Source organism: Tasmannia lanceolata, unplaced genomic scaffold (assembly GCF_043159265.1).
Source record: "Tasmannia lanceolata isolate RefF3 unplaced genomic scaffold, GAP_Taslan_0.1 ptg000008l, whole genome shotgun sequence".
NCBI lineage: Eukaryota > Viridiplantae > Streptophyta > Magnoliopsida > Canellales > Winteraceae > Tasmannia > Tasmannia lanceolata.
In genome coordinates, this window is record NW_027518685.1 from 30,824,324 (window position 1) to 30,841,140 (window position 16,817).

At 38.9% G+C, this 16,817-nt stretch overlaps 1 protein-coding gene across 1 annotated transcript; it reads right to left on the reverse strand.

Moving 5' to 3' along the window:
- Positions 1-904: 904 nt before the first annotated feature.
- On the reverse strand, positions 905-15,626 carry LOC143885163 (DNA-directed RNA polymerases II, IV and V subunit 3-like). Its single transcript, XM_077389192.1, has 4 exons — positions 15,471-15,626; positions 14,066-14,606; positions 12,481-12,718; positions 905-1,493 (listed from the first exon to the last, which is right to left on the reverse strand). Exons 2-4 carry the CDS (start codon positions 14,521-14,523, stop codon positions 1,215-1,217), a joined length of 975 nt encoding a protein of 324 aa, XP_077245307.1. The 5' UTR covers positions 14,524-14,606; positions 15,471-15,626; the 3' UTR covers positions 905-1,214.
- Between the last annotated feature and the right edge of the window lie 1,191 nt (positions 15,627-16,817).

Here is a 16,817-nt window from a genome sequence, read left to right on the forward strand (position 1 = left end):
TTTCATCATGTAATTTCTCAGCAATTACAATTCCCAAAAAGCTCTCAGCAGCCAGTTAAATAAAGGGAAAAGATAAAAAATGGTAGTGTAAATATCAATAGCCTTTTCTCAATATCAACAAGCTAGTGCAAATATCAATAGCTTTTAATGGGGTCCCATTTTAGTAGCAATTTAGATTAAATTTTTTTTTTTTAACTTCACATAAGGGGTTATGAAGCTTTCCCATTGCAGATATAAATCAAAAGAGATGAATACCCACATCACCCATTTCCAAAAAAGATGAACGAAAAAAATGAGAATGGCCCTTAATTTCACAATGTATCCTTTGATCCTAGGCTTGTAGGTTACCACATGTCAAATCCTAACCACCCAGTGTCCTAAGCAACTAATTATATGGCCCTAATCACCCTCACATCTAGCCCCTTTACATAATGAAACATATGCAGCTGACCAAATTAACCTTAAAACTGACACTAAACACTTATAATTAGAGGACCATCTCTCTTTTCAAATGATCATCATTCCTTCTTTGAACTTTGGGACTCAAGCTAATAAGTCTCACTACCAAGAAAGAAAAGGAAAAAAGTAAAGGGCAGTGATAAATCGACTCCCTCCCTATGTGTCTCTCTCTACTCTGGGTTAGAGAGAGAGAGAGAGAGAGAGAGAGAGAGAGAGAGGAGGGGGAGATAGACACATAGGGGGTCGATTTAAGATATATGGGGGTCGATTTATGACTCCCCAAAAGTAAAATGTCAAGTCTATTAATAAACCCCTCTTACGTTATCTTCAGCTTCTACAGAGTCCCTACAATAGAGAAGATACTAGAAGAGGAGGAAAAGCTCAAAGACCTTCACATACTCTTTTTTGAAACAATCTTGTAGATCAGCATGAAGATATTAGAACATAAGAGATAAAGCTCAAAGAGCTTCACATACCACCTGAAGTTTCAATTTAAATAGCAAAGTCACCTAATTCCATGTCATTGTTTTCTGTTTTCCTACCCCTCTCTGGTTTAAAAAGCCATGATGGTCTATTTTTTGGATAGGTACCATGATGGTCTATTAGTTCTCAAAAAGAAATGCATTTTAGAACTGGGCAACATACCTTCAGCCAACTACCACATGGAGCAGAACAAAAGACATTGTAAGAACCCTAGAACACGCCGTATATTTAAACAGATATATGGCACTTGATAAACCCAACCACAGTTTCCATCAAGCGCCTCCACCTCGCAAGTGTGCACCCAGTTCACCAAACTGGTCATCAGCTTCTTCAGTATCCTCAGATAAGCGAACTGCATCCAGCTTTTGCTTGAGGATATCTATTGCATTGATCACCATTTGAGAAGCTTTAATGGCACCTGTGGATTCAACAGTAAAGATAAAGGTGTCTTCTTTGGCATAAATCTCCACAAGTCCAGGCTTTCCCATAGCCTCTGCTTTCTTTATCACTTCTTCATCGTAAGTGTACGCCTCAGCATCGCACACCACCACCTGGAAACAAATTTATTATTAAACCATGCCCTACTAATTGAAGGAGGCAATTACAAGATACTTTATATAGGAAACAAATTGTGTCTATAAAACCTACACAAATTTTATTTAGGTCGAAAATGTCTAATCCTAGCAAAGGGAGTGATCAGGAAGCCATTTATAGCAGAATACTAAATCAAGCAAAAAGTAAGGTACATAGTCACAGAGTAACTATAAATAACTCTCAATTAATTGTATAATGGCAACAATTAGCTCGATGAATGAACATTAAATAGTGAGTCCAACAAAACGCTGACAAGCTTGATTTTCTATTTTGAGCAGGCAAAATACCCGCTCTATTAAAGAGAGCCAAAGCAAAAAGGATAGAGAAGGAATTGTTGCTAGAAAGCAAAAACAAAGATGACAAGGCATAATAGTTCAAGAGAAATAATGTCAACTATTATTGTGCTGCTGCTTTTGGCAGTAAGTATAATGAAGATTACATTGGCAATCTGTAATTTAAATCAAGGGTTACCTCTCCAATAGAATCCATTAAACATTTCTATGGTGTGTGGCCGTAAAGTCAAGTATTTTTCAAAAGGTACAGTACGGCCCACTTCATAGGATGATCCAAATTGTTCATTTGTTGGGCCACAAAATAAATAGGTTGTGCCCCGAAAATCATTTCCATAGGATGATCCCAACCCTCCTATCTATATGGATTTCCATAATGTGCACTCCCTCTATAGATCGGAGAGCGTTCTTTTCAGTTCTAAAGCTCCAAAGCCATTTTCCAAAAGTGTCTTATTCCTTTTAACTAAATTTCCAATTCCCAAACCACCATCTTTTTTTGATAAACACAATTGATTCCAATTCACCAGATACTTAACTTTTCACCTTCCTAATTGCCCTCCTACAAAAAATCCTTTTGCAATTCTTCAAACTTCTTACCAACTGATAACGGAATCTCGAACAAGGACATCTTTGATCTTTCATAAGAGTGATCTTACTCTCAAATGATAGAAATGAATTTTTCTATCTGGTCAACTTTTTCTCCATCCTCCCAATAACGAGCTCCATAAAGTAGTCGAAGGAATACTCAAGCCTCGTCGCAAGCCTAAATTCACAGGAGGGAAGGAAGAGGTCGAACAACACTCGAACGATAGAAATGAATTTTTCTAGCTGGTCAACTTTTTCTCCATCCTCCCAATCATCGAGCTCCATAAAGTAGTCGAAGGAATACTTTAGCCTCGTAGCAAGCCTAAATTCACAGAATCACAGGAGGAAAGGAAGAGGTCGAAAAACCCAAGACATCTGCCAAGCTCTGTAGAATATAATGGTCCAAATCGTAAAATATCACCTCCAAATATTTCAAATGTGAAGAACAGAGTTACCGATCACCGGATTGAGGCTGAAGATTTCTAGGGTAGGAAACACTCGAAGGGTAGGAGGATGGGCGATTAGATTCTAGTAGTGAATTAGATGAAGTCCAATACAAAAATTTCATGAAAAAATCACTTCGAAGACTTTTAGATTTAGAGAAAAGTTTTTTTTTATAAACTATTCTCAATAAAAATTCGATCGTTGGATCTCTTTGAAATTTCAGTATGTGGTAACAAAACACTTTTGGGTAACTATCAAAATACGAGGTCAATCAGATCACAAAAATTCAACTATGGGTGATTTTTCTAAATATGCAGGATTTTCTATTTTAGGATTGGAAACTGATCATAGATCATAATCCGATCCGGTTAAATTTTGACTATGTTTGGTTAGACTAAGATAAAACTCTACAATTTCACGAAGATCTGTGATGTAGGCTGAGGAGAGAAATAGAAGAAGAAGAAGTAGAGGAGAAGAATTAGAACTAGAAGAGAGGAATTTAGGGAGAAGAACTTAGGGGAAGAAATCGGCGGGGCCGCCCTAGGGGAGCCCCGTAGAGATCTTTTTTATTGTTATTTTATTGTCTTAGGGATATTATTTCCCAGTCCTACATCAATCTGACTGTTAGATCAATGGCTATGATCAATCGATTGAAACTGATTGCATGAAATCAACAATCCAATAAATGATGAGGATACAATTGACCTTGAAGGAGGAAATGGTGCCATGATGAAATAACTCCACAATCATGGTTTTAAATTTCCATCGAAATCGACACGAAACAATCAAAATGTTTATGTTTTCCTCCCCGCCAAAATGGATACCGAAACCGTAATGTATACCAAAACCAAAATCGTATGTGTATTAATGGTATACTATATTAGTACGTGTTACATAATTATATTGATATGAACTGCATGTGAAATGTAATGACTGCATTATGCATATATTTATATGAATTACATGTGAAATGTGGAGTGTTTGATTTTGTTAAACCATTATGAATGGATGTCTTGCTTATGCGATGGTCTTTAAGTATGTATCTATCCTTATTCTAACATTTCTTGAAGTTTCATCATAAAATTCTATCATTTGCAGATGTTTCCAACTATATTAGTGATCTTACAAGATTCTCACCAATATTTCCAGTCGAAATCAAAATTTAAAATCTTGCTCGACATGAGGGGACAGATGTGCAAACTCGTGAAAACAAGAAGTGATTAATCACAGTTAGGGCATTTGTTGAAATGCTTAGTTAGTGAGGGACACCATTCTATCCATAAAAGAGTTCACGTATTATAGTTCCACCAGCCGTTCCTTTGACACCATTTGTAGCCTGCATAATCCACACTTTTAGATTATATTCTGAGAAAGAAATTGACGAGGCCGACGCCTTCGTCCACTGTCTTGAGGTACATCAAGGTGTGCTAGAAAGCCTGCGACAAAATACTTAGAGAAACAAGGTGGTCACTAACCAATTTCAGAGAAAGCAGTTCTACGACATGGGGACCCTATTAACAACATTTTCTCGTTACTTTTGATTAGTGAATCGTGATTAGAGTCAGTCATCGTCTGCGCTTGGAGACTTGCCAAAAGTTACTATCATTGAGTCGTCACCTTTGGATTTTACGATATGGATGTTCAATCGACGGAGATCCACCATAGATTTCGCTGGTGGTACCACGTTTGTTGGCGAGGGCATTATTTGCTCCAGTGTTCGTGGTTGGATGTAGTGCAGTGTGATCGACAGAGATCCACCATAGATTTTGCTACCCCGCTTGTTGGCGAGGGCACTATTTGCTCTGGTGTTCATGGTTGGATGTGGTGCAGTTATGGACTTATGGTGACTTCACGAGGATATGTTTCTACTAGACGGAGTCGAGTTCTTCCCACATGGGGCACATGGGGGAACTGATGTAATCTAGCCACACACCCAATGCAAATGGAGAAAAGGAGTGAGAAGAGGGAAAGAGAAGAAAGACAAAAGGAGAAAATATGAATGGAGGTTTGTAGTTTGTACCCCAAACTCACGTCCCATATACTTAAATATAAGTGAATCTTCATATTACATAAAGTGACACTATGGTAGTTCAATGATGGGCCCCATCATATTAATATGAATAAGCTTATGAAAGAAGTACCCGAGTTACACCAAAAACATCACTATAAATCTACTTGTACCAATTTGACTCCTTAACAATAATTCTGTAATTTCATTAGCATTACGCCATTACAGTGTTCCATGCATGAGCATAGCTTATGTGCTTGGGTATCTACTCAATGTCATGATAAGTACTCATTTCATTTATCATTTTGATAAATATAACTATTGTGATACAGCCACAAACCAACAAATGGATGGAATGAGATATGACGACCATGCTTCTATGTCTTTTGTGATTGTTGATTTTGACAAGGATTTTTACACCGGTGAAGATTTTAGCCCGAAAACAACTTGGGTAGAAACAGTGAGGAAAGACTTGAGGGCTAGGAACATAACAGAGAACATGACGTTGGATAGGATAGAATGGAAGAAAATGATCCATGTAGAGAAACCCAACTAGTGTCAGGAGTAGACTTAGTCCATTTGAGCTGGGTAGATCCTTTCACCTTCACCTTCTTCATGAAAAGGATTCATTAGCCGACCCCAACTAGTTTGGGACAAAGGCTTAGTTGAGTTGAGTAGAAGATTTTAGCCCTACTCTTGACCGTTCACAGTTTTATTCTTTGGATGAGGCTAGCTGAGAGAATCTAGAGAGTCCTTTCTTAGTGGAGGATGTGGAAGGTGTCGTCCACGCTATGAAGAGGTGACAGAGCCTTGGGCCCAGATGGCTTTTGCACTCCATTATTCTAGTAGTGTTAGGAATTTATCAAAGATGAGGTTACACCAGTGTTTAGCGCATTCTAAAATGAGATGACCTTTGACAAGAGTGTTGGTGCATCCTTCATCACGTTGATTGCGAAGAAAGATGGTGTTGATTCGCTTCTAGAATTTCAGCCATCAATTTGATCGGGAATATCTACAAGATTATAGGTATGGTCCTTTATTTGAGGCTTAGAAAGGTGTTGGACAAAATTATTTTGAAGCCCCGCAGTGCCTTTGTTGCAAACAGTCAAATCCTAGATGAGTCCTTAATTGCTCATGAGTGCATTGACTTGCAATGGAAGAGCGGGAGCCAAAGCACCCTAGACAAGAACGATTTGGAGAAAGCATACGAATGGAACGATTGGGAGTTCCTTCACTCCTCGATACAGGCATGGCTTTGTGCTACGTTTGGTTGCTTGGAGTGGCTCGAAGAGTAGTGGAATAGGAAGTCAAAGGGAGGAGACAAGCATTTTGATTTTCCTAGAATTACCTCGGAAAATTGTGTAGTAGTGTTTGGTTGCGCGGCAAACACTCGGAGAGTAGGAGAAAAAGTAGGGGGTGTCATTACCAATATAGGGAGAGAGGAGAGAGAGGGAAGAGAGAGAGATAGAGAGAGCATCATTCCCTAGAAAATTCAACCATAATTCTTTGCTTTTGGAAGAAGGGGACAAGAAAGAGACAAGCAATTATTACATGAGAGAAATCCAAGGGAATCAATGGGAGTCCAATGCATTTTGGCAACCAAACGTGGAATGGCATGCCAAATCCAAACCAAATTCTGACGGCTGCCGAGCTATTGTGCAACCAAACGAAGCATTGGGGTTTGATGGAGGAGTGGATGACCCGATGTGTTTCCTCGGCTTGGTTCTCCATGCTTGTTAACGTGTCACCGAAGGGTTTCTTATGTAGCTCTCGTGAGCTTCATTAAGGGAGCTGCTCACCTTATGTTGTTGGCAGAGGCCCGGGCCAATGGTGTAGGGGCAGGTGGAGTGTTTAATGTGGATTGTTCAAAGCTTCATCTTCAATACAAGAACATGACCCTTATCTTTTGTGAGTTATTAGTGTATTAAGCTCATAATCTAAATGTGGTCCTGAATTTTTATAGGCGACGTTTGCGTAGTCTATAACTTCTTGGAGTTTGTGGTTATGGGGCTTAGAGTGCATGAGAAGGTGCTTGAAGGTTTGCTTCCATTATTGGGTGTAGGGTACTCTTGGCATGAGGATTTATTTAGTGAAGTTTGCCCTGGGAAACCTTCTGATTTGTTTTTTTGAATGATAACCTTCTAATTAGTTTCCTCTAATTATTCCATTGCTTGGCTAGTGTAATCCATATACTTGATTCTCTTCAGAGAAATTTCTTATGGAATGAAAGGGACGAAGCTCAAAAGTATCACACAGTTGACTGGAGCGATCGGTGGGGCTGCATTAGAAATCTTAGGGTAAGTGGCGAGATTCGATGGTTGAGACAGAGCACCTATGAAGACAGATTATTGTGAGGAAGTATGAGATGGTGTGGGGAGAATGTTGACAGTCGTGTGGGCTCTAGGGTGTGAAGAGATATCTATCATATTTGGAATGATTACCGCAAAGGTATCAGATCTAGAGCTTAAATAGGTCAGCATGTTGGGTTTCGACATCTGATCTTTTGGTGTGGCAACCGTCCTCTTAAAATCAACTGCCCTTGCCGCTTTCGAATGGTTGGGTGTAGAGAGAAATCTTATGTGGTCAAGGAAGTGCCTCTTGGTCTATTCCTTCTCGCAGGAACTTCTTCGAGGAAGTGGATCTGGTGGCTACATTGATGGCAAGGTTTGATCAAGGTTTTAAATTTTGGTTCCAGTTTCAGTCGGCATAGAAGCAGAAACATTTCGGTTTCGGTGGAAATTTCAATAGAAATCTTGTAAAATCACGAAAACGTATGGAAACATATGCAAATGATGAAATTTTAAGATGAAACTTTAGGAAATGCAAGAATAAGCACAAAGACATACTTAGAAACAATCACGAAAGCAAGAAAGCCATCCAAAATGGCTTATTCGCATCGAAGGCCTAGTGACATGTGTTGTCAAACATGTCTGAAACAATAAAGTCAATAAAGAAAGACAACGTGATGAAGTATAAGAAAGTACAATGACCAGTCTCCCTCCAAGGACCCCAACTCTATGCCAATACTACATAGAGTTACGAGGTATTATTTGTCCCATGTCGATCTGACATACTCATGAAATAAAGATGTTGCCTACCAAATATCATTCTCTACATTAATGAAATGAAATAAAATGCAAATCAAAACATGTTTCCACTTTTTTGTCGTTCTGACCGTTTTCAGTTGGAATTTAGGAATTTCGGTTGAATTTCGAGAGATGGTTGAACTTCGAGAATCCCGAAAATAATGACGAGTGTGATTAAAAGCTAGCCATTAAGGAGAGGGTGCCCATTCCATTATTAGTCCATCACATCTATTTCACTTTACCGATGTGGGATCTTTTGCTTTTGCGTGGAACCCCCAACAATCTCCACCTCCACGCGGAAGCAACGTGGATAATTTCGCCCCTCCATGCAGGGGCAATGTGGGAACCACGGGATCTACTCCGAGGAAATTGACCAGCCTCGAAGGTACACCGGGGTTACCGAGATCTTCCCCGAGTGACTTTTCCGTCCTCGGAGGCAGACCAGGGTTACCACGCCCTGAGCTCTGATACCATGTGAAACAAGCAGTTTCTCCAAAAGCTTAAGCTTTTGGAGTAATTGGTTGTTTCACAACGTGGAAGGAATTCATTGAGATTTCGTTTCAGTTGGGATGGAAACAAAAACATTTCGATCGTTCCGGGAAAATTTATAACCTAGGTTTGATGTACTCTACATCAGGAGAGTGGGTTCGAATGGCTCGGTGTGGAAGTGGATTGCCTTGGGTTCCTACTATGTGAAGTCTTTTTATATCCTATGAACAGCTAGGCATAATGGGAGCGGTTCCATCCTATAGATTGTGATTTGTTCTTGTGCCCTACCAGGTTCATCTCATCGGTCAAGGTGGTTTCGGTTCTAGTCGTCACGTAAACGAAAACATTTCGATTTTAGTTGGAAATTTTGGCAGAAATCCTGTAAAATCAACGAAACAAATGGAAACATATACAAATGATAAGATTTAAAGATGAAACTTTAGGAAATGCTAGAATAAGTAGAAATACACACTTAGAAACCATCACATAAGTAAGACAACCATCCATAATGGTTTAAAAACATCAAACACCTACTGACACCGTCGTACATGTCTCATAATTTAATATACCAAATTTCACATGTAATTCATATAAATATTTATACATAATACATGCACCGAATTTTGTGAGCAATCAATATAGATATAATTATGTAATACATGCTAATATAGTATACAACTATTACACTTACGATTTTGGTTCATGCGTTTTGGTCATTTCAGTTTCAATGGAAATTTAAAACCCTGGTGTAGAGCAAGGAAGGTGATCATCAATTATTGTTGGAAGTACTATGCTGACACAAAGTTTACAGGTCAATTGCTTGCCCTCGGTTCGATAACTAGAGCTCATTGTGTTTTACACCTCATTATTCAGTGAACAACATTTTTAAGACTTTTTAAGGTATTTATAGCTCAGACATTGGGTGCACATGGTACTTTTGGAAATTGAGACATGTGAGCAGAGAGATCACAACCCCTATCTGGGGCCCTCTCGCCCTCGATGTCGTCAGGCTGAACTAGCCTTGGTTACACTGGCCAACGGGTGTGGGCCGCTTAGTTTGTGATCAGAAGGGGATGATCAAGCACGCTTTCTATAATCCGATTGGAGCCATGGATTCCAATAAGGCGGAGGTGTTGGCCCTCATCTGGGGTAATAGATTTTGGTTCGCACAAGAGCATTGAAAGCAATTCCAACAACATTATCAAGTGGATCAAAGCTAATGATGTGTGCCTTCGCAGTTTGCCAGCTAGTTCGAAGAGATAATCATGTGGGAGGTCATGACATGACTTTCTAGCACTCCCGTAAATCGGCGAATGGGAGGCTGACACGTTGTCAAAACGGTCAATCGTCGTGCCATTGTTTCTTTTGTCCTTTCCTACTGATCTGAATTTGTAGCATTGTTTTCGGGTAACCATTCAAAAAAAAGCATTGCTTTCGGGTATATTTATATTCTAGTTCTTGACCATCACGGTCTACGAGTTGTTCTCCTTTTGCTTTTGTTCAATAAAATTTTCTTTGACATTCAGGAAAAAATGATGCAGCCATAAGGGTCATGACAATTAAAAAGATCATGACAATTTGAAAGACCATTTTGATGAGGTTTTAATCAGCTCTTAAGTAGGATTAGGATTTTCTGTTGTCATTGAAATAAGGATTAGGAGTTGAAAAATATGGGCATGTAATTGAGTTTTTTCAGACCTGGGTTGATGAATTATTTTGGAAGAGCTTCCCTTTCCATATCCCATCTACATCTATTTGTACCAGAGCAGGTTTGTTGGGCAGCAAGATGTGATTTGTTTTGATTTAGCTCTTAGTAGGATTAGGATTTGCAAAATCCTTTTACGACTAGAATTAAGATTAGGTAATGGAGTTAAAGACAGTTGTGAGGCCAGTTGGGCCACCAAGAAGCAGCATATGCATAAGATGAGTGTAGCGGAGATAAGAATGCTTAGATGGATGTGCGGCCACATAAGGTTAGATGGAATTAAAAATGAAGACATTTGTAAAAAGGTGGGGGTGGCACCAATTGAGGAGAAGATGAGAGAGCACCGCTTAAGATGGTTTGGACATATCCAACGTAGGCCTTTGGATGGTCCGGTGAGAAGAGGAGACTCGTGCCAAATTGATGGAGTAAACACAGGTAGGGGCAGACCAAAAACAACTTGGGTAGAAACAGTGAAGAAAGACTTTATAGCTAGGAACATAACAGAGAATATGACCTTGGATAGCATAGAATGGAAGAAAATGAACCACGTAGAAGAACCCAACTAGATCTATGATTAGAGCCGGGTAGATTCCTTTCATCTTCCTCATGGAATTTTCTAAAGGATTCATTTAGCTGACCCCAACTAGTTTGGGACAAAGGCTTTGTTGAGTTGAGTTGAGTGTTTTTTGAACTTGTTCTTTTTGAATTACAAAAGAATTTTGTTTTCTCCCCTAATTTGAAAGAGCTTTGCTTTCTAGTTTGTTCTTCCATAGCCTGAGCAGGTTTCTTGGGCGGCAATTTGCGAATTGCGATGGCCAACACTACTCCCAACGACAGTGCACGTGAGGCTCTTCATATTCAAAGCCAAGGTTGCAAGTTTCGGTTTCAGTATACATTCTGGTCATGATGGACATGGGAAAATGTCTGTTTTAGATGAAAATTTCAGTAGAGATCCTGCAAAATTACATAAAAGATGTGGAAACATATGCAAGTGATAGAGATTTACAATAAACTTCCGGAAGTCCTAGAAAAAGCACACATAGACACTCAGAACTCATAAACAGTGTAATTTAGCTGAATTTTGGATATGTTGTAGTGCTATAAGTTTATAATAAGTGTACCAAATATCAGGTTATTCGAATAAGACTAAGTGTGTTGTCGGTCTAATCTAATGTTGCTACCACGATTAATGCCAAGAAATATGGTCTCTTCCAAATGTTCATAAACTATAAGAGTCATCACCAAGATTACTATCAAGTATGGATTCTCAATTGCCATATTGATTAGATTCTACAAGAATGTGATCATGTCATTTGCATTGTCAAACATTCTAACCAGTAACTACCACCATGAGGATGATCAGATTAGGTACTTGATGATTTTATAGGTAACTTCATTGTTTATTCTGATGATATCCTAATATATAGTGCGGGAAGAAGAAGGTATTGTACACTTTCAAACATTTGTTTGAGAATTTAAGAAGGGGAAATTTTTAAATAAGACTTTTGTGTGTTCGTGAGACCTAGCCTAGACTTTTGGGCTTTATATCAACAAGAGCTAAAGGTAGCAAAGAGAAGAAGGAAATTATTGACTTGATGTGTGTTATTCTGCTAGTATATTGTAATGTTGAGGAATATTGATGCATGTGGCATATACAAATCTAGGTTCACTGTTCTACGCAGCAGTATACAACCCAACTGGAATTAGTGGAGTCGAACAACAACTTATTCTACCATCTCCAGATTCCATTATGAACATTTTGCATAAGGCATTACACGCCCAATATATGCACTGACAAATTTAAGCGATCGTAACCAAAGTTATACAATAAACTTGAAGTACCATAGAGATGCATCATGCTCAAGGAAAGAAAATCCAAGATGAATCCAAGTATAGGAACTTCTTTGCTCAGCAAATTCTTTTTGGCATCTCAAAGTTTGGTTAGAAAAATTACATGACATAGAAAAAAGAAAATAAAAGAAACGTTTCCATCAAATATTGAAATTCATTACTCTGACCACGGCCAAAAGAAACGTAGCATTTTAACATCAAACTGTGAAGGAAACCTTATTTGGAAATGCAAACTCACTGATGTCAAGGAAACTACAATAACTGCAATATTATTTTGAAAAGAGAATGTGGAGAAAACAGAAGCAAAACCTATTCGGCAAGGATTACTTTCACAATCAGTAATAAGAAAGAAAAATTAAGATACCACAGCACAGCGATATGATCAGAAGATTGAAGTATGAATGTCTCAAAAAATGTCCAGATCACAAATTACAAACAATTTTCACCTGTTCATATGATAGCAATGTGAAAAATGAGTTGACCTACCTGTTGGGTATTTGGATCAATGTCAAAGACTTTAGTAGGGCTACTTTCTATCCAATCCCTCTTCTCCTCAAGAGTTAGAGTTTCCATCAAGTCCTCGTTGATATGAATGTCCGGTTCATACATAAATGTAACCGTAGCAGCAGGTGACCATTTAGCATGGTCTTTCCCAATCCCTTTTCTTGCTATCGCTCTAAGCCTCAACTCTTGCCCACGGCGTAGCTTCACAATAATTATGCCCCTGATAACATAATGAAAAATCATACATTTGCCACAATAAAATTTAATCAAGTTTAAGAAATCAACCAGAGGCAAAACATACAATTGGAATAGTGTGTGCATAGCTATAGAAGCCAACATGGTGACACCATAAGTTTAAGTAAAACGGACACAGACAAATAAAAAGAACTAGCTATATATATATATATATATATATATATATATATATATATATATATATATATATATATATATATATATATATATATATGCATTTAATATCATGTAATGAACCAAAAGAGGATATTTGAAAAAAGTAGACTTGTACATGAACACGGCCGAGGTAAAAAGGAGTTGACTCGGGCGAGTTGAGGATGATGTGTGCAGGAAGTTTTGAAACTGTGTAACCAATGTTTCAAAATGCAGATACAAAACAAAACACGGCCAAGGCAAATCTTATTTGACTCGGAACGGAGTGGTCGAGTTCTCGGTTGGCGCATTTATAACTCAAGAGAGTCAAAGAAGTTTTGATCGACTGTGTAGGGCAAAACGTAGAATTGGACAAGAATGCAACCCAGGTAAAAGGAGGAGTGTAACTAAAATTGATATCAACTGTACACAAAGAACTAGATACATATTAACTCTTTTAGACATACATATCAATTTGCAAATAAAATTGATATCAACTATACACAAAGAACTAGATACATATTAACTCTTTTAGACATACATATTAATTTGCAAATCCCCAAAGGAAGCTTTAAGTCAAACCTTTCTTTAGAGTTCTTAACTCTATTAGCAGTAGCCCATCTATTTGTTGCTTACTTTTGCTTAGTCAATGCATGCAATCTATGCATCAATGTTTTCCCTTTCTTGGTATTCTGCTTTTTTCTCCTACAATAAAATTGCTAATCACACACACTCTCGCGCATGCACACTTACTTGGGTTATCTTATAACACCCTCAGGTTACAAGGCGAGTTAGCAGTCCCAGGAACACTAAATAACTAAATTGCCAAGAACACAGTAAGATGAGATAGTGACACATCATCATCATCGTGACATCATCAGCTATGTTCATCTCACCAACATGGAACATTGAATGGAACTAACATAAACCAGATGTAGATCAAGTTCCCAACCGATGTGCTCAATGGCATTCAACAACCCTACATTGCATAAAACCCTACATTCTCACTTCAAAACCTAAAGACTGATTACAAAACAGAATGTGGAAGGAAAATCTACATTGTATCCCTAGATTCTCACTTCAAAACCTAAGGTCTGATTACAAAACAGAATGTGGCAGCAAAATTAAACTTATTTTACAGATTAAAAAAAGACGATTGGGAAGTTTAGGGGTGATTTACCTCTGATCGGAGGAAGTATCAATACCGGTGGTAGAGTTGCGTGGACCGGTGTCGACAGGGTAGAAATTAAGGTCAGTGGAGAGGAGATCAGCGCTGGTGACATCAAGTGTCTGGTCGGAGTTGCACGTGACATCGAGTTTGAACTCTACGGAGCAGTAATCACAGGGCCCGTCTCCGTCACAGGCGTCACAATCGCGGGAGAATCGCATGTCCATGGCACGATCACTGACTATGGGGATGAGGCCAAGTCGATGAGCGATAAACTCGTCATTGAGGACGGAGGAGTTCACCTCGATCTCAACGAGGTCAATGGCAATGGTGGGGACCTCGGCTATCATCACTCGACGAAGAGCGTTCGCCATGCTGGCATCGGTGTCCCTCAACTCAAACTTCAGGTAGTCGTCCTTTATCTCTCGAATCTTCACCTTCGGAAAACGCTGGTAAGAAACACCCTCCATTTCTCTTTCCCCTCTCTCTTTCTTCCACTCAAGGTTTTTGAAATGCAGCGATTTACACGCCTTTAATTCTTCGGCTCACTTACCTGCAATTCACCATCAAATCAAATAAACGCAGAATTTACATGACAACAAAAGGAAACAATACGTAATCACAACTATGGTTTCAATTTCGGTTTCGGGAAAGCATTTCAGTCCTCACCGAAACCGAAATTTCAGCCGAAATCAGACGTAACCTATAAACTAATTTTTTATCACGTCCTAAAATTTCGGTAATTTCGCCCGAAATTTTGGGAGAATATTAAATAATGTTAAAAATCTAGATTTTTTGGAATTTTCCTTAAATTCCGGACTGAAATTTCGGGGAAAACAAAATTTCGATCGAAATTTCAAAATTCAGACGAAATTCGTTCTCCACCGAAACCCGAAATTTCAAATTATCGAAAGTTAAAACCATGATCACAACTCACAACATCTAAGCAACTAAATCAGTGGGTTTTAGAATGGCACATAAATTCACTCAAAAACATATTGCAGATATAAAAAAATGCATGGATTTGCAGAATGTAATCACCAGATGATGGAACTATTGGCTACGAACGAATCGTGCAAAAACATAGTCTTCCCTAAGCAAAAGCGGACCCCCAAAAAAAAAAACTAATTCAGAAAAATAAGGAACACAAGAACATAAAAAAAAGGTCATCTTCCTTCATCAATAAGTTGTATTAAGACTAAATCCAAGCGAATAAATGACATGCAAATAACAGTAGAGATACATAAATTAGAAGGTGAGCATTGTAAGAGCAAGTATTACTACTAAATTCAAAACCCTTAGACCAAATCATAAGATTAGGGCAACATGAAAGAAAGAACTCAAAAGAAAAAAAATAAGGGTTTTAAAAGCAGGAGAAAAAAAGGAGATCTTATGAGAGAGAAAGAGGAAAACATACTTTTCTTTTGGATTGTGAACTGTTGAATAACATATGTTCGGACATGGAGAGAGAGGGTTTAGCGGAGAGGAGAAACGTAGAGAGCTATGGAATTGATAAAGGTAAATGATATTTTCGCCCCCTCTGACGGATAAAATCCCCCCTTTAACGTTATTGGTTAAGTTTTAAAGGCAAAGAAAAAGGTTACAGGGTAGGGCCGGCAATTTCACCCGAGAAAAGCGGGGATCCGCCCCGCCCCGTCCCTTTTGGGGAGGGGATTCCCCGATTTGAAAGGGGAAGGGGAAGGGGAAGGGGAATATAAAAATTCCCCGGTGCGGGGAGGGGAAGGGGAAGGGGATGGAGTTGTCCCCGCCCCGCCCCCCCGCCCCGCTAATCAATGCCATTTTTTTGTAAATTTTTAAGTGTTTTTTTTAAGGAAAACTACTAGAAACTATGTGGATCGGCTACAAGATTCCCCCAAACATAAACTTAGCTTGTCTTTTCCTTTTAATTAGCTTCTGAGAGCATTTTGGGAACTATAATAACCTTTTCACAGATGTTGAAATAATAAAGACAAGCTGAGAGCCTGAGACGCTGAGTGTATGCAATTATCAAAAAATCGTAGCGCCAACAGAATTTTAGGGTTGGATTGCAGGTTTTAATTTTCAACAAGAAAAATTTAGCTACTAGAAATTTGTTTCATGTCAGCACTAGACTGAATTGCAGTTAAAGAAATAAGTCATTTGTTGATTTTGTTCTCTTCTCCATTCTCATTTCTCATGCTCATCTGGGGGTTAACATGCTATACAGAATGAACTAATGAACATTGTTTTGCGTGTGTGAGCGCCCACTTATGGACTTTTAAAGTTCATTGTGACTACTGAAATAGTTACTTTTTGCACATTGGCTGCCTGTTAATGACGGTAATCCTGGTGCTCATTTCCTATTTATCATTCCATAATTTATGCAGAAAATTGCTGAAAGATGAGGTCCTGTTGTTATTTATGTTTGTTGTCTCATCCATGCATTTTTTATTTTGTCCATCTGTTTGTTGGTCACATGAATAGAATCATAGCATTCATCACAATATTGTCTGTAATGGATGTAGAAGAAAGAAGCTCTGTTTGCTGGTTTGGTTGGGTTCCAAAGAGGGGGCGGGGCAGGGATTTTGTCCCCGAAGGATGCGGGGAGGGGAAGGGGAAGGGGATTAGATATTCCCCGCGGGGAGGGGAGGGGGATTCCCCACCATCCCCGCAGAGGGGAAGGGGAAGGGGACCCCAACATCCGGCCCCGACCCGCCCCGTTGCCACCCCTATTACAGGGGTTGAATTTATTCTCAAGCGGTGAACCATTCTCACAGAAACCGTT